The following is a 16842-nucleotide window of genomic DNA, read 5'->3' as shown; positions in this document are numbered from 1 at the left end:
TCCAATGACCCATCTCACTGTGACGTCCTGGATGGAAACCGCGGGTTTACGGATATGGGATGTTCACACTGGTGGATTTTCAGCCTATTACAGTAGCAGCAACCTGGATGAGATCTGTAGAAGCCTCATAGACGCTGCAACCAAAAATTTGCACAAAACCTGCATGTAACCTGATCCGTGGTGCTGTGGATTTACTGCTCTGTGTGAACATACCCTTAAAGCTCAAGTCTTTCTTTATCCTCAACAGATGATTTGCTTGTTACAGTCTTGTTCAGAGATCTCTGTTTCTTCCGCCCTGGAATTGCTAGGTAGTAGGTTTCCTGACCCTTACGTAGAAATGTTTGCAGTGAGATGTCTACAGAGGTTGACGTGAGTACTGCATACTTAAAACGGGGGAGGATGATCAGTGGAGAGGAAGGGTCTGATCACCATTTCTCTTTCTTTGTAGGGATGAAAACCTTTCCAGTTTGCTCCTACAACTTGTACAAGTGCTAAAAACCAAGCCTTATCTGTACAATGAAGTGAGTGCCTTCCTCCTTGAGAGAGCCTTTAGGAGCCGCAGGATCGGACATCAGCTTTTCTGGCTCTTGCGGTATTAGTCCATGATACAACAAGCTGCCTTGTAAACCTACGTAATTCCTATACTTATGTGCTGGGAATGGTTAAAGGGGTTATCCCAAGATGGCGGAAGTTTGGTCCTCACGAAAGATGACCTAGTTTTCTACAGGAACATGGACGCCTCTCTTTTGACAGATGCTCCTGCTCCTGTTTACTGAGCAGCAAGGCATAAAATATAATCCTCACCACTCAGTTAACATTCTCTGAACGCAAAGCAAGCGAATATAGTGTACAGTAGTTCATGCCACTTTGTGTAGGTACTGGGGGACAATGTTATTGGAGTAGTGTGCCACAGAGATCATATACAAGAGCAGGGACTCTTGTCAAAGCAGGGAGGGGTTTAACATATGCCTTAATACTTGAAGGGCACGGATTAAGTCACAATGCACATATGCAATATCTCCTCCTCCATATGGAAGAAAGCCTCTCCTCTGGTGCCACGTTTCCTGAAAATAAGACATCCCCTGAAAAAAGACCTCGTATAGGTTTTGCTGAATTGTTAAATATAAGGCCTTACTCAAAAGTAAGACCTGGCAAAGTTTTTGTTTAGAAACATGCCCACCAAACAACACCATATCATAGGCTGTCCCTGCTGTGCTGTACGAGTGCTCTGTGGTGAGCTCCCCCTGGTGACCAGAAGCAGCCATACCATACGCTCTGTCCCTGTTGTGCATGTGAATTCTTCTTCATGGAAAAATAAGACATCCCCTGAAAATAAGACGTCGTGCATCTTTGGGAGCATTAGACACTGTCTTATTTTCCAGAAAAGCAATGCTTGGCCCCTTTAAAGAGCGTTGAAACATCATTGTTGGCCAGGCCCGCATCTTCTCCAGAAGGAATAGTTATCCATCTGTTTTGGACTCTTTCCAATTGTAGCATGGCCTATAAGACACCCCAACAGCTTTTGGCGCTCTTCTCAAAGAGAGACATTATCCCTTTAGACACCGGACAAATGCCTGTCCCCAAACCAGCCTGCACCCTGCTCTGTACAGATGAGAGGTACACATATTCATGTGTATGCAGATAGGGGTCTCTTCCTTCTGGAGGATTGTGGCTTGACTTGTAATACCCAGCCATGTTTCCAGGCTCTTAAAGCCTTGCTGGGACAGATAGCACCAGGTACTTTTTTTTGTCCTAAGTTCTATACCGTATTGTATACAGTACTGTAACAAGGTAAAAGGATTATATCTGTTCATGTGGTTTTCCCAACCACTTTATCTGTCCGCCATGTTCTTCCATTACAGGTCAGAGATGAATGAACCTCTGGTGGCTCTTCACTTCTCGATTATCCTAGAAGTATATTGCTCCACCAACATATCTCATAATGCAGATCTTGTAAAGCAGGTATGGAGTCCCATCTGGTGGAAACACCCAAGAGCTAGAGATGAGCAAATTGATTCTCGACTCATCGGTTTGCTGTGAATTTTCCCCCATCTAAATTTTTGGGGAATTAGTTTTGGACAAATTGTGTATAAGAGAACCAGGTAAAGTTACATTTGCTGGACCAGACACTCTATGTGTTCCTTACTAGAGATGAGCAAACTTGCCGTAGGCTAGTAGACCCGAACGATCAGCACTTGAATCCCACTGACTTCTTCAGGCAGAAGGATTGAAATATCGATCATTCGGGTTCGCGTGAGTACAAACTTACGGAAAGTTTGCTCATCTCTATTCTTTTCTACTTGGTGTACATTAGCGGAGATCCAAGGCACAAATCCCTGCTCCTGTACACTGAGCGGCAAGCCATAACACACAGAGTGCCCATCCCGATGACTGTGTGCAGCCGCCAAACACATCATCAATTCCAAATCAACTCTGATGGCCGATATGGAAAAAGTGCCCTGAATGTCGGGAGACTCTCTCATCTCTAGTAAGAACAAATGAAGATGGTGCCTATGGCATGTGGACAATGTTTTTATCCTAGTTTGGTACCATTTGTCTAATTTTATCTTTCTGGAAGCTTCCTGAGACGTCTCAATCACTTTTTTGGGTTCTGATGTTTTGTCAGTCTTTGAGATGACTAGAAGTGCTGCGTCCCTTGCTCCCGTGGATTTTGTGGCTGTTAGAAGACGGCAAGGGTTATGTTTCTGTTTCCTGCCTTTATAGGGCCAGTGATTAGAGATGAGCGAACCTCGAGCATGCTTGAGTCCATCCAAACCCGAATTTTCGGGATTTGATTAGCGGTGGCTGTTGAACTTGGATAAAGCCCTAAGGCTATGTGGAAAACATGGATATAGTCATTGGCTTTATCCAAGTTCAGCAGCCCCAGCTAATCAAATGCTGAACGTTTGGGTTCGGATCGACTCGAACCCGAACCCGGTTCACTCATCTCTACCAGTGATACTTACTGGTGTCTTCTATAATCCCTGTCATGTAACCACCTAGATGCTGTGGTCGCTATTGACCACAGCATCTAGGGGGTAAATGACTAGAGATGATCAAACATCAGGATTTTGCAGGTTCAATCGAACTCGAACGTCTCGAACCTGCAGCATTTGATTCCCGATGCCTTCCCGGTCTGTAGGGAAGGAGGAGATTTCCGGAGTACCACCTGGAATTCCGGGATTCAACCTAGGTAAAAGGCTGTATCCCGGAATTCCAGGCAGTACTCGGGCTGTCTCCTCCTTCCCCACGGACTGGGAAGGCATCGGGAATCTAATGCGACAGGTTCAAGAACGTTCGAGTTCGATCGAACCTGCAAAATCCCGATGTTCGATCATCTCTATAAATGACCAGCTTCTCTGATGCCAGACAAAGACAGCAGATAGCAGACAGCCCTTGCTTCCAGTCTTAGATTTGTGTGATCTAGCAAGAGACTTGAAAAAGTCCCTATTGGGATGAACCCAACCAGAACGTGGACCACCAAATACAGAGCCCTGGACATGCCACTAGCCACCAAGTAATGGACACTGAACACCTCTGACCACCAAGTACCAGGACATTAATATACCATGGGCTGCAAAATACTGGCCGCAGATACCATCACTGACCACCGAGTTTAATCTATTGGACCCCAAGACGCAAGCACCGGATACACCAGTGAGGCTTGGTAAGTAGTGGATGTCCCGTCAGCTTGGAGCATGTGACCTGTGCTGCCATTGGCTTGTGAATATGGAGGGCACCTGAAGAAGAGATAGAGGATCACAGGGCACTAGAACTCCCTGTCGGCCCATAGACAGACACCCTTGATGTGTGACTGCTCCACATAGAGATGGCAGAGATATGAACACCCTGTTGAGGCCTATGTCTACCTCTAAGACTCTGTTCACATACAGTTATATGGGGTGCATGTCCACTATATCCTTTTTGGGGCTTATTATAAACGTGCCACAATGACCGTGTTCCCACATTTTCGTTTACCGCATGCAGCCACAACTGGTTACCAAAAGCCGTGGTCTGTGTACGTAATAGTTTAGATGAGTGGAGTTGCCTAGAAAGAAGGGCTGTCTGTTGCCCTTAGCAACCAATCACAGCGCAGCTTTCACTTTACAAGAGCTGATTTTGAAATGAAAGCTGCGCTGTGATTGGTTGTTATGGGCAACAGATATGTATGTGTCCAAAATGGCCCCCCTCAGCAATATCACAATAAGACGGACATTTCAAAGCAATGATAGACAGAGCTAGGAGGCGCCATCAGTGCTGTAGATTATAGCATCTAGGTGGCGCTTTTTTTTACCCCATGGCGGGTAGGTTGCCCACTTTCAGCTGTGACTTCTCCTCTGATCTTTCCATTAGGTCCGAGCTGTGAACAGAATGAAAGTTCTCAATGACTTTGTGCACTCCGGCAACATCGGAAGACAGGGAATGAAAGCGACCCTGCAGGAACGTCTGAGGGAGGAAACCCCTGCCGGCAGCCTGTGCCACCTCTGCTGCCCCCTGGACTCTAAGCTGGTCCTCAAGGACTTGTGGTGAGGGGGTCCTATAGCTCAGACTATGGGGGTCAACAGCTACCATTGGGTCAAGTACCCACATGTGCTGAGGCAAGATGGTCTTCAGCTGTTAAAGAGTTACACCGGTGAAAAAAAAACCTCTAGTTTTCGAAACAACTGGTATCAGAAAGTTATACAGATTTGTAGTTTACTTCTATTTAAAAATCTCCAGTCTTTCAGTACTTATCAGCTTCTGTATGTCCTGCAGGAAGTGATGTATTCTTTCCAGTCTGACACAGTGCTCTCTGCTGCCATCTCTGTCTATGTAAGGAACTGTCCAGAGCAGCAGCAAATCCCCATAGAATTAATGCATGTAGTTATAACAAAAAACCTTTAATAAAATATCTTTAAAAGAAAAAGAAAACCTCTCCTGCTCTGGACAGTTCCTGACATGGACAGAGGTGGCAGCAGAGAGCACTGTGTCAGACTGGAGAGAATACACCACTTCCTACAGGACATACAGCAGCTGATAAGTACTGGAAGACTGGAGATATTAAAATAGAATTAAATTACAAATCTACATAACTTTCATAACTGGAGCTTTTTAAAAAGAAGTTATTGACAAATCTACAGTATATAACTTCATGACACCAGTTGATTTGAAGGATTTTTTTTTCCTCTGAAGCCCCCCTTTAAAACCATCTCCTGGTGTGGTGTTCAGGCCATTCTGCGAGTTGTAGTTTCCGTACAGTTTTATTTTATGACTGTAACATTATGGCTGTTTGAGGCCAATCATTAACATCTTTTAGGTGTTAAATTTTTTAGTACAATAAACGCAAACTTCAGTCCTTTTGTTCTTGGCAACGTTTAAGTAAGGTGCCTGTGTGGATACCTGTTCCTTGGGTCTCTTTGTTTATCGGCAGTGTGGAACGATGTACCTTTATGCAGTCCAAAAGGAAGCCCCTTCTGTTGGTTTACAACACCGACCTGCACGGCGGGAGCGAATTTGGGGTCATGTATAAAAGTGGTGATGGTAAGAAAGACACAAGTTACAGAAAAACGCTATTTCGTTAAGATTTTGTGGATTGGGACAGTACAGGAGCAGGGACTCCAGCCTCGGTGTCCCCGTTCCTGTTCATACTGTCAAATCAGCATGTGAATCGGACCTGGAAATAATTTTGTGACATTCACCCATCTGTATAATTCTGTTTCCCAGACCTACGTCAGGATATGCTGGTACTGAACCTGATTAAGACCATGGACCGTTTGTGGAAGGAGGAAGGCCTGGACCTACGGTGAGAAGAGATGTGATCCTTTCATGTGTTACATTAGATGACGCAACTTGTCACATGGCAAATTTGGCCTCAGTCGGTTCACTTACCTTAGGGCCCTATTATTATCGTTCGCATAATCGTTAACGATAAAAGATCCAAACGACCGCTTTTGCGAAAGACCTGAAATCGTTCACCCATTTACATGGAACGATAATCGTTACTTATGATCGACATCTTATTCAATGCGAACGATTTGCGAACGAGCAACGATAAAAATAGGTCCAGGTCTTATTAAAGGATCAACACTTTCTCGTTCGGACGTTAATCGTTAACTGCTTTTTAAACGAACGATTATCGCTTAGATTCAAACGATTTAACGATAATCGTCCCTCAGTGTGACCCATATTATGGCCAACATAGCCCTAGTTTTCAATGCTCCATAGTAGGACATGGCATCTAGCTGTTATCACATGACTCTAGTGACCACAAAGGGGAAGAAAGAGCCACAATGATAGATAAAACATCATAAGTGCGCCATTTTTAAAAACTTTACACGTGTCTTGAAAGTTTAGACCGCACCAGGTCCCATCTGACTCATTACAGAGTTGGACTCTATTATAAGACTATGGAGCCCAAGTCCACTAATACATTGGCCTCTAATACATCTGACGCTTTTGGTTCCTATACATTGCATGGACAAACACATCTCTATCATCGTTCTTGATCAACTTGTGGCCCACCAGCTGTTACCAAACTACAACTCCCATTATGCCCACACAACTGATGAGATTTCCCCCACTAACTGCCGTTGTCTATCCCCAGAATGACCCCATACGGCTGTGTGTCCACCGAGGCGCGGACGGGCCTTATTGAAGCTGTCATGCCATCGGAGACCATCGCCAACATCCATCTCATGAGCGGCAGGGGAGCAATGACCGCAGCTTTTAATAAGGAAGCCATATTGAACTGGTTAAGGAGCAAAAACCCTGGGTAGGTAGCTTATGGCTTCAGCATGAGGGTGCTGTACCTTGATGTTGTCTGTAACCTTATTTGTATCCGGCAGGGAGTCTCTACAAAACGCCCTGGAGGAGTTCACCCTGTCCTGCGCCGGGTATTGTGTGGCAACCTACGTCCTCGGCATTGCCGATCGTCACAGTGACAACATTATGGTTCGAGAGACGGGACAGGTGGCGACCAGACTCAATCTTTTATCCACTAACATTCTGCTCTGAGTTTCCTAAAAAAACTGAATTTGTCCAATTCTGAATTTTTTTGTAATTTGTTTTGCGCAAATCACATATAGGAGCCAGGATCTTCTGAGCGGCAAATATACATTGTACACCCGCTGCACAGTTAAGGGGATATTCCGGCAAAAATGTATTTTTTTCAGAAAGTTATGTAGATTTGTAATTTAATTCTATTTTAATATCTCCAGTCTTCCAGTACTTATCAGCTGCTGTATGTCCTGTAGGAAGTGGTGTATTCTTTCCAGTCTGACACAGTGCGCTCTGCTGCCACCTCTGTCCATGTCAGGAACTGTCCAGAGCAGCAGCAAATCCCCATAGAAAACCTCTCCTGCTCTGGACAGTTCCTGACATGGACAGAGGTGGCAGCAGAGAGCACTGTGTCAGACTGAATACAGTACCAATTTGAGAAAATCACCTAGAAACTTATTCCAAGGGATCTGCTTATCTGTATTTAAAGTGGTACTCTGGTATTTTTTTCCTTTTAAATCAATTGTCAGGAAGTTAGCAGAAAGTTAGTAGGAAGTTATACATTTTACATAATTTACTTCTATTTAAAAATCTAAAATCTTCGAGTACTTATCAGCTGCTGTATGTCTTGCAGGAAGTGATTTATTCTTTCCTTTCTATGTTTCTATCCACTCTCAGAACTATCAGGCTATGTTCACACTACGTTAAAGTACGTTCTTTGTGCGGGGTGGAACAATGCCTCTACTTCATCTTCAATGGGATCCCGGCTGGAGCGTATACACATCATATACGCTCTGGCCGGGATCCCATGCGGACCCGCAAATAACTGACATGTCAGTTTTCTGCAGCCGCAATTCACTGAGTAGCGGCCGCAGAAAGACCTGTCAGTTCCGACAATGAAGCGAGCAGCTCCGGCCGCTTGTTTCATTGTGTGCTATGTGAAGTTCTGATGCAGGCACCCGCATCAGAACCCTGCTGCCAGAAAGATCATCCGGCCGGTACTTAAGTACTGGCCGGGATGATCCGTGACCCGGCCTCTTATACGTAGTGTGAACATAGCCTTATGGTGCATCCACTTATCCTCCCCATATAGATAATGAACAGTTTCTTTATGTTAATCATTTATGTGTCCATTGTAAGGGATTAAACAGTACCAGGCATTGGAACAGCTCAGGTATCCCTTGGAGCATAGCTTAAATTGTCACTGTCGTTTGAATTTTTTATTTTTTTTGCAGAAATCAATAGTACAGGCAATTTTAAGAAACTTTGAAATTGGGTTTATTAGCCGAAAAATGCATTTTTATCATGAAAAAGGAGTTTGAAGCTCTCCCCCCATGGAGAGGGGAGGGGTGGAGGGAGATGAGGCACCAAAACAGGACAACAAAGAGTTAATTTACAGCTTCATCACCGGGCTATCACCTCTGAAGTCAGCACTGACCTCTCTGACCTCTGAATACCAGCTTTTACACAGCTCCCACTGTGTAATCCTTTGTTCTCTGCTCTCTGCTCTCCTCCCCCTCCCCTTTCCATAAATTACACAGGATCTGACTGATGTAAAAGAGTCCAGATTTCCTGATAATGAGCAGTGGATGAGAGAGAGGAGGGAGGGGGGACCTGGGGAAAGGCTTTTTGAATGCAGATAATGGCATATTTGCCTAATAAACCCAATTACAAAGTTTCTTAAAATCGCCTGGACTATTGATTTCTGCCCAAAAAACCCCCCACAAAAATACGACAGTGACCCTTTAATATATATATATACAATAATATATACAGTACTATGAGGACAAAAGTATTGGTCCCCTCCACATTTCGCCTCCAGGAGCTTTAGGACATCCATAGGCAATAATATGGAATATATGAATATGGGATCAGGTATAGCAGCTTTTGCTCTTTTGGGAAGATTTTGGAATGGATTTTTCCATTCATCCAGAAGACCCTGATGTTGGGGTGGGGGCCTGACTCCATCTCCATTCCAGTTCATCCCAAAGGTGTTGTATAGTATTGAGTCTCAGGTTCCTCCACACCAGACTCCCCCTGTCTCCAGAGTCCAATGGTGGCAGCTTTACATCTCTCCATCTGACACTTGGCATTGTAGATGGTGATGTAAGGCTTGCATGCAGCAGCTCAGCCAAGGAAATCCACAGTGACAGCATTGTTATGGCCATTAGTATATGGGCTAATATTTCATACCATGTATTTTGCGTCATTCCTAACCCTCTGGCTTTCTGCTGGCTATTGAGTTTTATTCCTTTCCTTCTCCAGCTTTTCCATGTAGATTTTGGACACATTTTCGGAAAATTCAAAACCAAGTTTGGCTTCAGACGGGAGCGCACCCCGTTCATCCTGACGTCTGATTTCCTGCATGTAATACAGCACGGGAGAAACCACGATGAGTTCAAGTTTAGTAGGTGAGGTTATTCTTCTAGAGAAGGCCGCAGTCTTAAAGGGGAATGACACTTGTAGGAAGTTATAGAATACGTCCACCTGGAGGCAGGGTCTCGGGGGTCCACTAGCCCGGTGGACTTCTTATACAATAACCATGATACCGTATGTAACAGTGTGTCTCATCCGCAGGTTCAGATGTCTGTGTGATAAGGCCTATAGTGTCGTGAGGGAGAACAGAGCCTTGATTCTCAATATGGTCAGTCTGATGGAAGGTTCCGGACTGTCAGAACATGACTCCTCCCTGGTCATCCAGTACATGAAGGTATGCTTTCCTTTACACTTAGGTGACAGTAATATTTGCAGCAGAAATATGGGCAGTCCTGAATGTCTGTGCTGCTCTGCCAGTCCTATACAGTAAGTTGATTGCACCCAAGATGGCTGAAGGCTCCCGCATATACCAACAGTACAAAAGACCCCCGCCATAGCATATACCACCTACTTGTTTTCAGCTCGCACAAGCCTCCTGTATAACAGTGCTGCAGCACCTTCATGACTCAGCACAAGTCACAGGGTTACAGCAGGAGTACCACCATTTTAGCGCTGTAAATTACAGTTCCTCGAACAGCAACAACTTTGCATCTCTGCTACAGTCTCTGGTGGAGATACAGCTTCCTATTGGTCAGTCACCTAGAGACGCCTCCCTTGTCTGCCAGTAACAGCATATGCACTCTGTCAGTCGGGGTCTCTCTTTGACCTTAAGGCAGGGTTCACACACAGTATATTTCAGGCAGTATTTGGTCCTCATAGCAACCAAAACCAGGAGTGGATTGAAAGCACAGAAAGGCTCTGTTCACATAATGTTGTAATTGAGTGGATGGCCGTCATTTAATGGCAAATATTGCTGTTATCTTAAAACAACGTCTGTTGTATTGAAATAATGGCAGTTATTTACCGTTATATGGCGGCCATCCACTCAGTTTCAACAGTGTGTGAACAGAGCCTTTCTGTGCTTTCAATCCACTCCTGGTTTTGGTTGCTATGAGGACCTGACATGAGGACCAAATACTGCCTGAAATATACTGTGTGTGAACCCAGCCTAATATGTATGGTCTCTCCCGTGTGCTCTCTCCTGCACACCTTCTTGTGGGCTCTCTCTCCCGCAAACCTTCTCATGAACTTTCTCTCCTGCACACCTTCTTGTCGTCTCTCTCTTTCTCTCGCACACCTTCTTGTGGTCTCTCTCATGTGCAACTTCTCATGGGCTCTCTCCTGTGCACCTTCTCATGGGCTCTCTCTCACACAACTTCTCATGGGCTCTCTCTCCCGCACACCTTATAGGCACTCTCGCACACCTTCTTGTGGGCTTTCTCTCTCGTACACCTTCTCGTGGTCTCTCTTACACACCTTCCCATGGTCTCTCTTCCGCACACTTTCTCATGGTCTCTCTCCTGCACACCTTCTCATGGTCTCTCCCGAACACCACCTCATGGTCTCTCTCCTGCACACCTTCCCGTGGTCTCTCTCTCTCCTGCACACCTTCTCATGGTCTCTCTCCTGCACCCCTTCTCATGGTCTCTCTCCTGCACACCTTCTCATGGTCTCTCTCCTGCACCCCTTCTCATGGTCTCTCTCCTGCACCCCTTCTCATGGTCTCTCTCCTGCACACCTTCTCATGGTCTCTCTCCTGCACACCTTCCCGTGGTCTCTCTCTCTCCTGCACACCTTCTCATGGTCTCTCTCTCTCCTGCACACCTTCTCATGGTCTCTCTCCTGCACCCCTTCTCATGGTCTCTCTCCTGCACACCTTCTCATGGTCTCTCTCCTGCACCCCTTCTCATGGTCTCTCTCCTGCACACCTTCTCATGGTCTCTCTCTCTCTCCTGCACACCTTCTCATGGTCTCTTTCCTGCACACCACCTTATGGTCTCTTTCCTGCACACCACCTCATGGTCTCTCTCCTGCACCCCTTCCTGTGGTCTCTCTCCTGCACACCTTCTCATGGTCTCTCTCCTGCACACCTTCTCATGGTCTCTCTCCTGCACACCTTCTCATGGGCTCTCTCCTGCACCCCTTCCTGTGGTCTCTCTCTCCTGCACACCTTCTCATGGTCTCTCTCCCGCACACCTTCTCATGGTCTCTCTCCTGCACACCTTCTCATGGTCTCTCTCTCCTGCACCCCTTCCTGTGGTCTCTCTCTCCTGCACACCTTCTCATGGTCTCTCTCCTGCACACCTTCCCGTGGTCTCTCTCTCTCCCGCACACCTTCTCATGGTCTCTCTCTCTCTCCTGCACACCTTCTCATGGTCTCTCTCTCCTGCACACCACCTCATGGTCTCTCTCTCCTGCACACCTTCTAATGGGCTCTCTCTCTCTCTCTCCTGCACACCTTCCCGTGGTCTCTCTCTCTCCCGCACACCTTCTCATGGTCTCTCTCCCGCACACCTTCTCATGGTCTCTCTCCTGCACCCCTTTCTGTGGTCTCTCTCTCCTGCACCCCTTCCCGTGGTCTCTCTCCTGCACCCCTTCCCGTGGTCTCTCTCTCCTGCACACCACCTCATGGTCTCTCTCTCCCGCACACCTTCCCGTGGTCTCTCTCCTGCACCCCTTCCCGTGGTCTGTCTCCCACACACCTTCTCATGGTCTCTCTCCTGCACCCCTTCCTGTGGTCTCTCTCTCCTGCACACCACCTCATGGTCTCTCTCTCCCGCACACCTTCCCGTGGTCTCTCTCTCTCCTGCACACCTTCTTATGGTCTCTCTCCCGCACACCTTCTCATGGTCTCTCTCCTGCACCCCTTCCCGTGGTCTCTCTCCTGCACCCCTTCCCGTGGTCTCTCTCCCGCACACCTTCCCGTGATCTCTCTCCCACACACCTTCTCATGGTCTCTCTCCTGCACACCTTGTAGTCTCTCTCCCACCCCCTTTCCCATGGTCTCTCTCCTGCACACCTTCTCGTGGTCTCTCTCCTGCACACCACCTCATGGTCTCTCTTCCGCACACCTTCTCATGGTCTCTCTCCTGCACACCACCTCATGGTCTCTTTCCCGCACACCACCTCATGGTCTCTCTCCTGCACACCTTCCCGTGGTCTCTCTCTCTCCCGCACACCTTCTCATGGTCTCTCTCTCTCTCCTGCACACCTTCTCATGGTTTCTCTCTCCTGCACACCTTCTCATGGTCTCTCTCCTGCACCCCTTCCTGTGGTCTCTCTTTCTCTCCCGCACACCTTCTCATGGTCTCTCTCTCTCTCCTGCACCCCTTCTCATGGTCTCTCTCTCTCTCCTGCACCCCTTCTCATGGTCTCTCTCTTGCACACCTTCTCATGGTCTCTCTCTTGCACACCTTCTCATGGTCTCTCTTTCTCTCCTGCACACCTTCTCATGATCTCTCTCTCTCTCCTGCACACCTTCTTATGGTCTCTTTCCTGCACACCACCTCATGGTCTCTCTCCTGCACCCCTTCCTGTGGTCTCTCTCTCTCCCGCACACCACCTCATGGTCTCTCTCCTGCACACCTTCTTATGGTCTCTCTCCTGCACACCTTCTCATGGGCTCTCTCTCTCTCCCGCACACCTTCTTATGGTCTCTCTCTCTCCTGCACACCTTCTCATGGGCTCTCTCCTGCACACCTTCTCATGGGCTCTCTCTCCCGCACACCTTCTCATGGTCTCTCTCCTGCACCCCTTCCTGTGGTCTCTCTCTCCTGCACACCTTCTCATGGTCTCTTTCTCCTGCACACCTTCTAATGGGCTCTCTCTCTCTCTCCTGCACACCTTTCCGTGGTCTCTCTCTCTCCCGCACACCTTCTCATGGTCTCTTTCCTGCACACCTTCTCATGGTCTCTCTCTCTCCTGCACACCTTCTCATGGTCTCTTTCCTGCACACCTTCTCATGGTCTCTCTCCTGCACACCTTCTCATGGTCTCTCTCTCTCCTGCACACCTTCTCATGGTCTCTTTCCTGCACACCTTCTCATGGTCTCTCTCCCGCACACCTTCTCATGGTCTCTCTCCTGCACCCCTTTCTGTGGTCTCTCTCTCCTGCACACCTTCTCATGGTCTCTTTCTCCTGCACACCTTCTAATGGGCTCTCTCTCTCTCTCTCCTGCACACCTTCTCATGGTCTCTTTCCTGCACACCTTCTCATGGTCTCTCTCTCTTTCCTGCACACCTTCCCGTGGTCTCTTTCCTGCACACCTTCTCATGGTCTCTCTCCCGCACACCTTCTCATGGTCTCTCTCCTGCACCCCTTTCTGTGGTCTCTCTCTCCTGCACCCCTTCCCGTGGTCTCTCTCCTGCACCCCTTCCCGTGGTCTGTCTCCCGCACACCTTCCCGTGGTCTCTCTCTCCTGCACCCCTTCCCGTGGTCTCTTTCCTGCACCCCTTCCTGTGGTCTCTCTCTCTCCCGCACACCTTCTCATGGTCTCTCTCTCTCTCCCGCACACCTTCTCATGGTCTCTCTCTCTTTCCTGCACACCTTCTCATGGTCTCTCTCCTGCACCCCTTCCTGTGGTCTCTCTCTCCTGCACCCCTTCCTGTGGTCTCTCTCTCCTGCACACCTTCTCATGGTCTCTCTCCTGCACCCCTTTCTGCGGTCTCTCTCTCCTGCACACCTTCTCATGGTCTCTCCTGCACCCCTTCCCGTGGTCTGTCTCCCGCACACCTTCCCGTGATCTCTCTCCCACACACCTTCTCATGTAATGTCAATGATGTGCTCTCTTACATTCCCTGTAGGACTCCCTGGGTTCTCGGCTGAGCGATGAGGAAGCTCTAAATAATTTTCGACTGAAGTTTGACGCGGCCATTCGCGACAGCTGGAAAGCAAAACTGAATTGGTGGGTGCACAACTTATCTACGGACAACCGCTAGAGCTTGTGGCAGCTTCAGACGGATCAGCTCTGTGTAGTACAACCACTTCTCATTGTTTTATATGTCAGGTCTTGTTACCTCCTGGGACTTCATTGCTCTTCCTTCGTTTTCTGCTTTTTTTCACTTTTCACACTTGGAAATTCTGTATAAACAGAACAGTTGTAATGTTCTAATTTTATAAATGAATAAAGTTTTATAAAGTTTTTGAAACTGGGCTCTTTAGGTTCTCTCTTTATCAATGTCCAGCCAGTGACTACTGCAGGTGGAGAGGTGGGGAGAATGGGTTACACTATGTATGAGCACAACATTATAAGATCCACGCAAGCATAATATGGATTTATTTCTGTGTCTGTATAATCCCAGCCTGACTATGGCGTCATACATATGTCCATAGACCGCTAGCGATGGCATAAACTGCACCAGGGAGCAGAGTCTAAGGGGTCGCTGGTCTTAACCAGTGCCCGCCACAAAGTGGGTTGGATTTGCTGCCGCCAGCGACCCCCAGATCACTACCCCAGCTTGGCTTGATAGTGGTGGCGGGCAAAGTGCAGCCGGAAACACGTAGGCAGGAACACAGCAGGAATCTCAGGCAGGACTCACGGACAGGAACCCGTAGCCATGGGCAGGAGAGCTGGGACCACAGTGCTAAGGGTAGCAATGCAGAGGCAACAGGGAGGTCAGGGCAGGCACGGGCATTTATAGGGGAGTGTTAGGTACGTAGTGCCCCTTTAAATTTTACAGAGCCAGCCTGCCAGGCCCTCAGTCAGTTGAACATCAAGTATCATACATAATAGTGAACCTGAAAAAATAATTCACAGTTAACGCTTTAATAGAAATGTCCTCAAAAAACAGATAACTGGCACAGACTCTATAGACTGTACCATAACCAGGATGTACTGACGCGGGGGACTGTGTTTTATCTTCGTACAAATTATTCTGGAAAAAATCCCTTCTTACCACCAGGGACTCAACTTCCTTATTGGATACAGTACCTGGCATAGGGCGATCGCCTACGGGAGATGTCACGTGGATTCGTTTTACCTCTATTGAACCTTCACTACACTTTGTTAGGGAATGAACCCTTTAAGGAAGTTTCCCCCAGTGGCTACTTACACAGATCACTATAACTAATGGTTCTGTGTATATACATATTGCTGGTAGTGCCAGGAATTGCCCGGGGTATAAGGAAGCTTCAGCTCTACCAACAGCGGCACATCAAAGAAATCCATCATGTGTTTAATCTGTTATATGTTCTTGATGCTAGAGATGTATTAGTCAACTAGCTAAGCGGGCATTTTCTTGGGCTGAAAAGGGCTAGAGATTGGTTCATCAGTCCTGATGCTATAGATAGAATAGAACCCCTGGAGGGCTAAGTGAATGGGGGTCTGTAGGTCTGCCATGGAAAGCCATGGCAAAATGGTGGTGGATGGCAGCTGTAATAAAAGAAACAAAAAAACGCACATGGCCAGGACTTTTGTGGCCAGCGGAAATGCAAATTAGTCAGAGGGGTGGGTGAGTCCTAATCAGGAGACACATAAGCAGTAGCCGGTTAGGAGGCACATAGGGGGTTGGAGATCAGTGAGCAATTCAATCACATCATAGGGGTTAGTCAATCATGAGGTACTTTGAAGAGTATTGTCTGTATATAAGCTGGTGGCCATCTTGGCAGTGACAATTTCCACCTTGGAAACCTAATTAAAGGGGTTATCCAGCGCTACAAAAACATGGCCACTTTCCCCCTACTGTTGTCTCCAGTTTGGGTGGGGTTTTGAAACTCAGTTCCATTGAAGTAAATGGAGCTTAATTACAAACCGCACCTGAACTGGAGACAACAGTAGGGGGAAAAGTGGCCATGTTTTTGTAGCGCTGGATAACCCCTTTAAGAGAGCACCACAATTACAGTGTGCAGTATTATTAAAGGCAATCTGTCAGTACCCGGCGCCACCACTGGTAGTGAGCATGGTACCTTTTTGTAATGTCTCGATGCTGTGCATTATGTACAATCTCGGGTCTCCTACTGTAATGAAGAGTCAAAGAGGAGTTGTGGCTCAGCATTTGTGCTCCTTCCTCCTCCTTCTCCTTTATAAATAATCAATGCTCCCGACCTTCTGCACGCTCAGCTGTCAGTCAGTATCTGCTAACAGAGGACTGATCTGCAAACAGATATAGTTGAATCTAGTAAACTGTATTGGGATAAGTCACATGTCTAGAAACCAGCAGCAGCTCTTCTTTGGTTTGTTTCTCCTGAAATGAAATATAATTATTAAATTTTTCTCATTATTGCGTTATTTTTAAACGTGCAAGTAACTATTTAATTTTTTTATTTTTCACATCATTGTATTAAAAAATGAATTTTAAAACTAATTTGGACATGATTGGGCCTCTAGAAAGGTGATTTACCCCTAGAACACAGCTTCAACACATTTGGGCTCAGAGATTCAACGATATCTGAGTGTTTCTTTCAGACATAAACTACCTACAGAGGACTGATCTGCAATCAGAGACACTGGCTGACAGCTGAGTGATCAGGAGGCCGGGCAGCATTGATTGTTCATGAAGAAGAGGGAGGAGGACAGAGCCACAAATGCTGAGCCACAACTCCTACTGAAGGGCA

At 47.1% G+C, this 16842-nt stretch overlaps 1 protein-coding gene across 1 annotated transcript in view; it reads left to right on the top strand.

Annotated features, from left to right (window-relative positions):
* The window catches only part of LOC138771915 (phosphatidylinositol 4,5-bisphosphate 3-kinase catalytic subunit delta isoform-like), a 55471-nt gene extending 41111 nt beyond the window's left edge, over nucleotides 1-14360 (top strand). The window contains exons 15-25 of the mRNA XM_069951917.1: nucleotides 248-369; nucleotides 449-592; nucleotides 1863-1962; nucleotides 4354-4526; nucleotides 5411-5520; nucleotides 5704-5782; nucleotides 6584-6751; nucleotides 6825-6948; nucleotides 9241-9386; nucleotides 9553-9685; nucleotides 14094-14360. Coding sequence (XP_069808018.1) covers nucleotides 248-369; nucleotides 449-592; nucleotides 1863-1962; nucleotides 4354-4526; nucleotides 5411-5520; nucleotides 5704-5782; nucleotides 6584-6751; nucleotides 6825-6948; nucleotides 9241-9386; nucleotides 9553-9685; nucleotides 14094-14228 — 1434 coding nt within the window. The 3' untranslated portion in view covers nucleotides 14229-14360. The remainder of the gene's footprint in view (nucleotides 1-247; nucleotides 370-448; nucleotides 593-1862; nucleotides 1963-4353; nucleotides 4527-5410; nucleotides 5521-5703; nucleotides 5783-6583; nucleotides 6752-6824; nucleotides 6949-9240; nucleotides 9387-9552; nucleotides 9686-14093) is intronic.
* The last annotated feature ends 2482 nt before the right edge of the window (nucleotides 14361-16842 follow it).

Source organism: Dendropsophus ebraccatus, chromosome 14, assembly GCF_027789765.1.
Source record: "Dendropsophus ebraccatus isolate aDenEbr1 chromosome 14, aDenEbr1.pat, whole genome shotgun sequence".
NCBI lineage: Eukaryota > Metazoa > Chordata > Amphibia > Anura > Hylidae > Dendropsophus > Dendropsophus ebraccatus.
The sequence above is the reverse complement of the archived record's forward strand: the minus strand, read 5'-3'. Positions and strand labels throughout refer to the sequence as shown.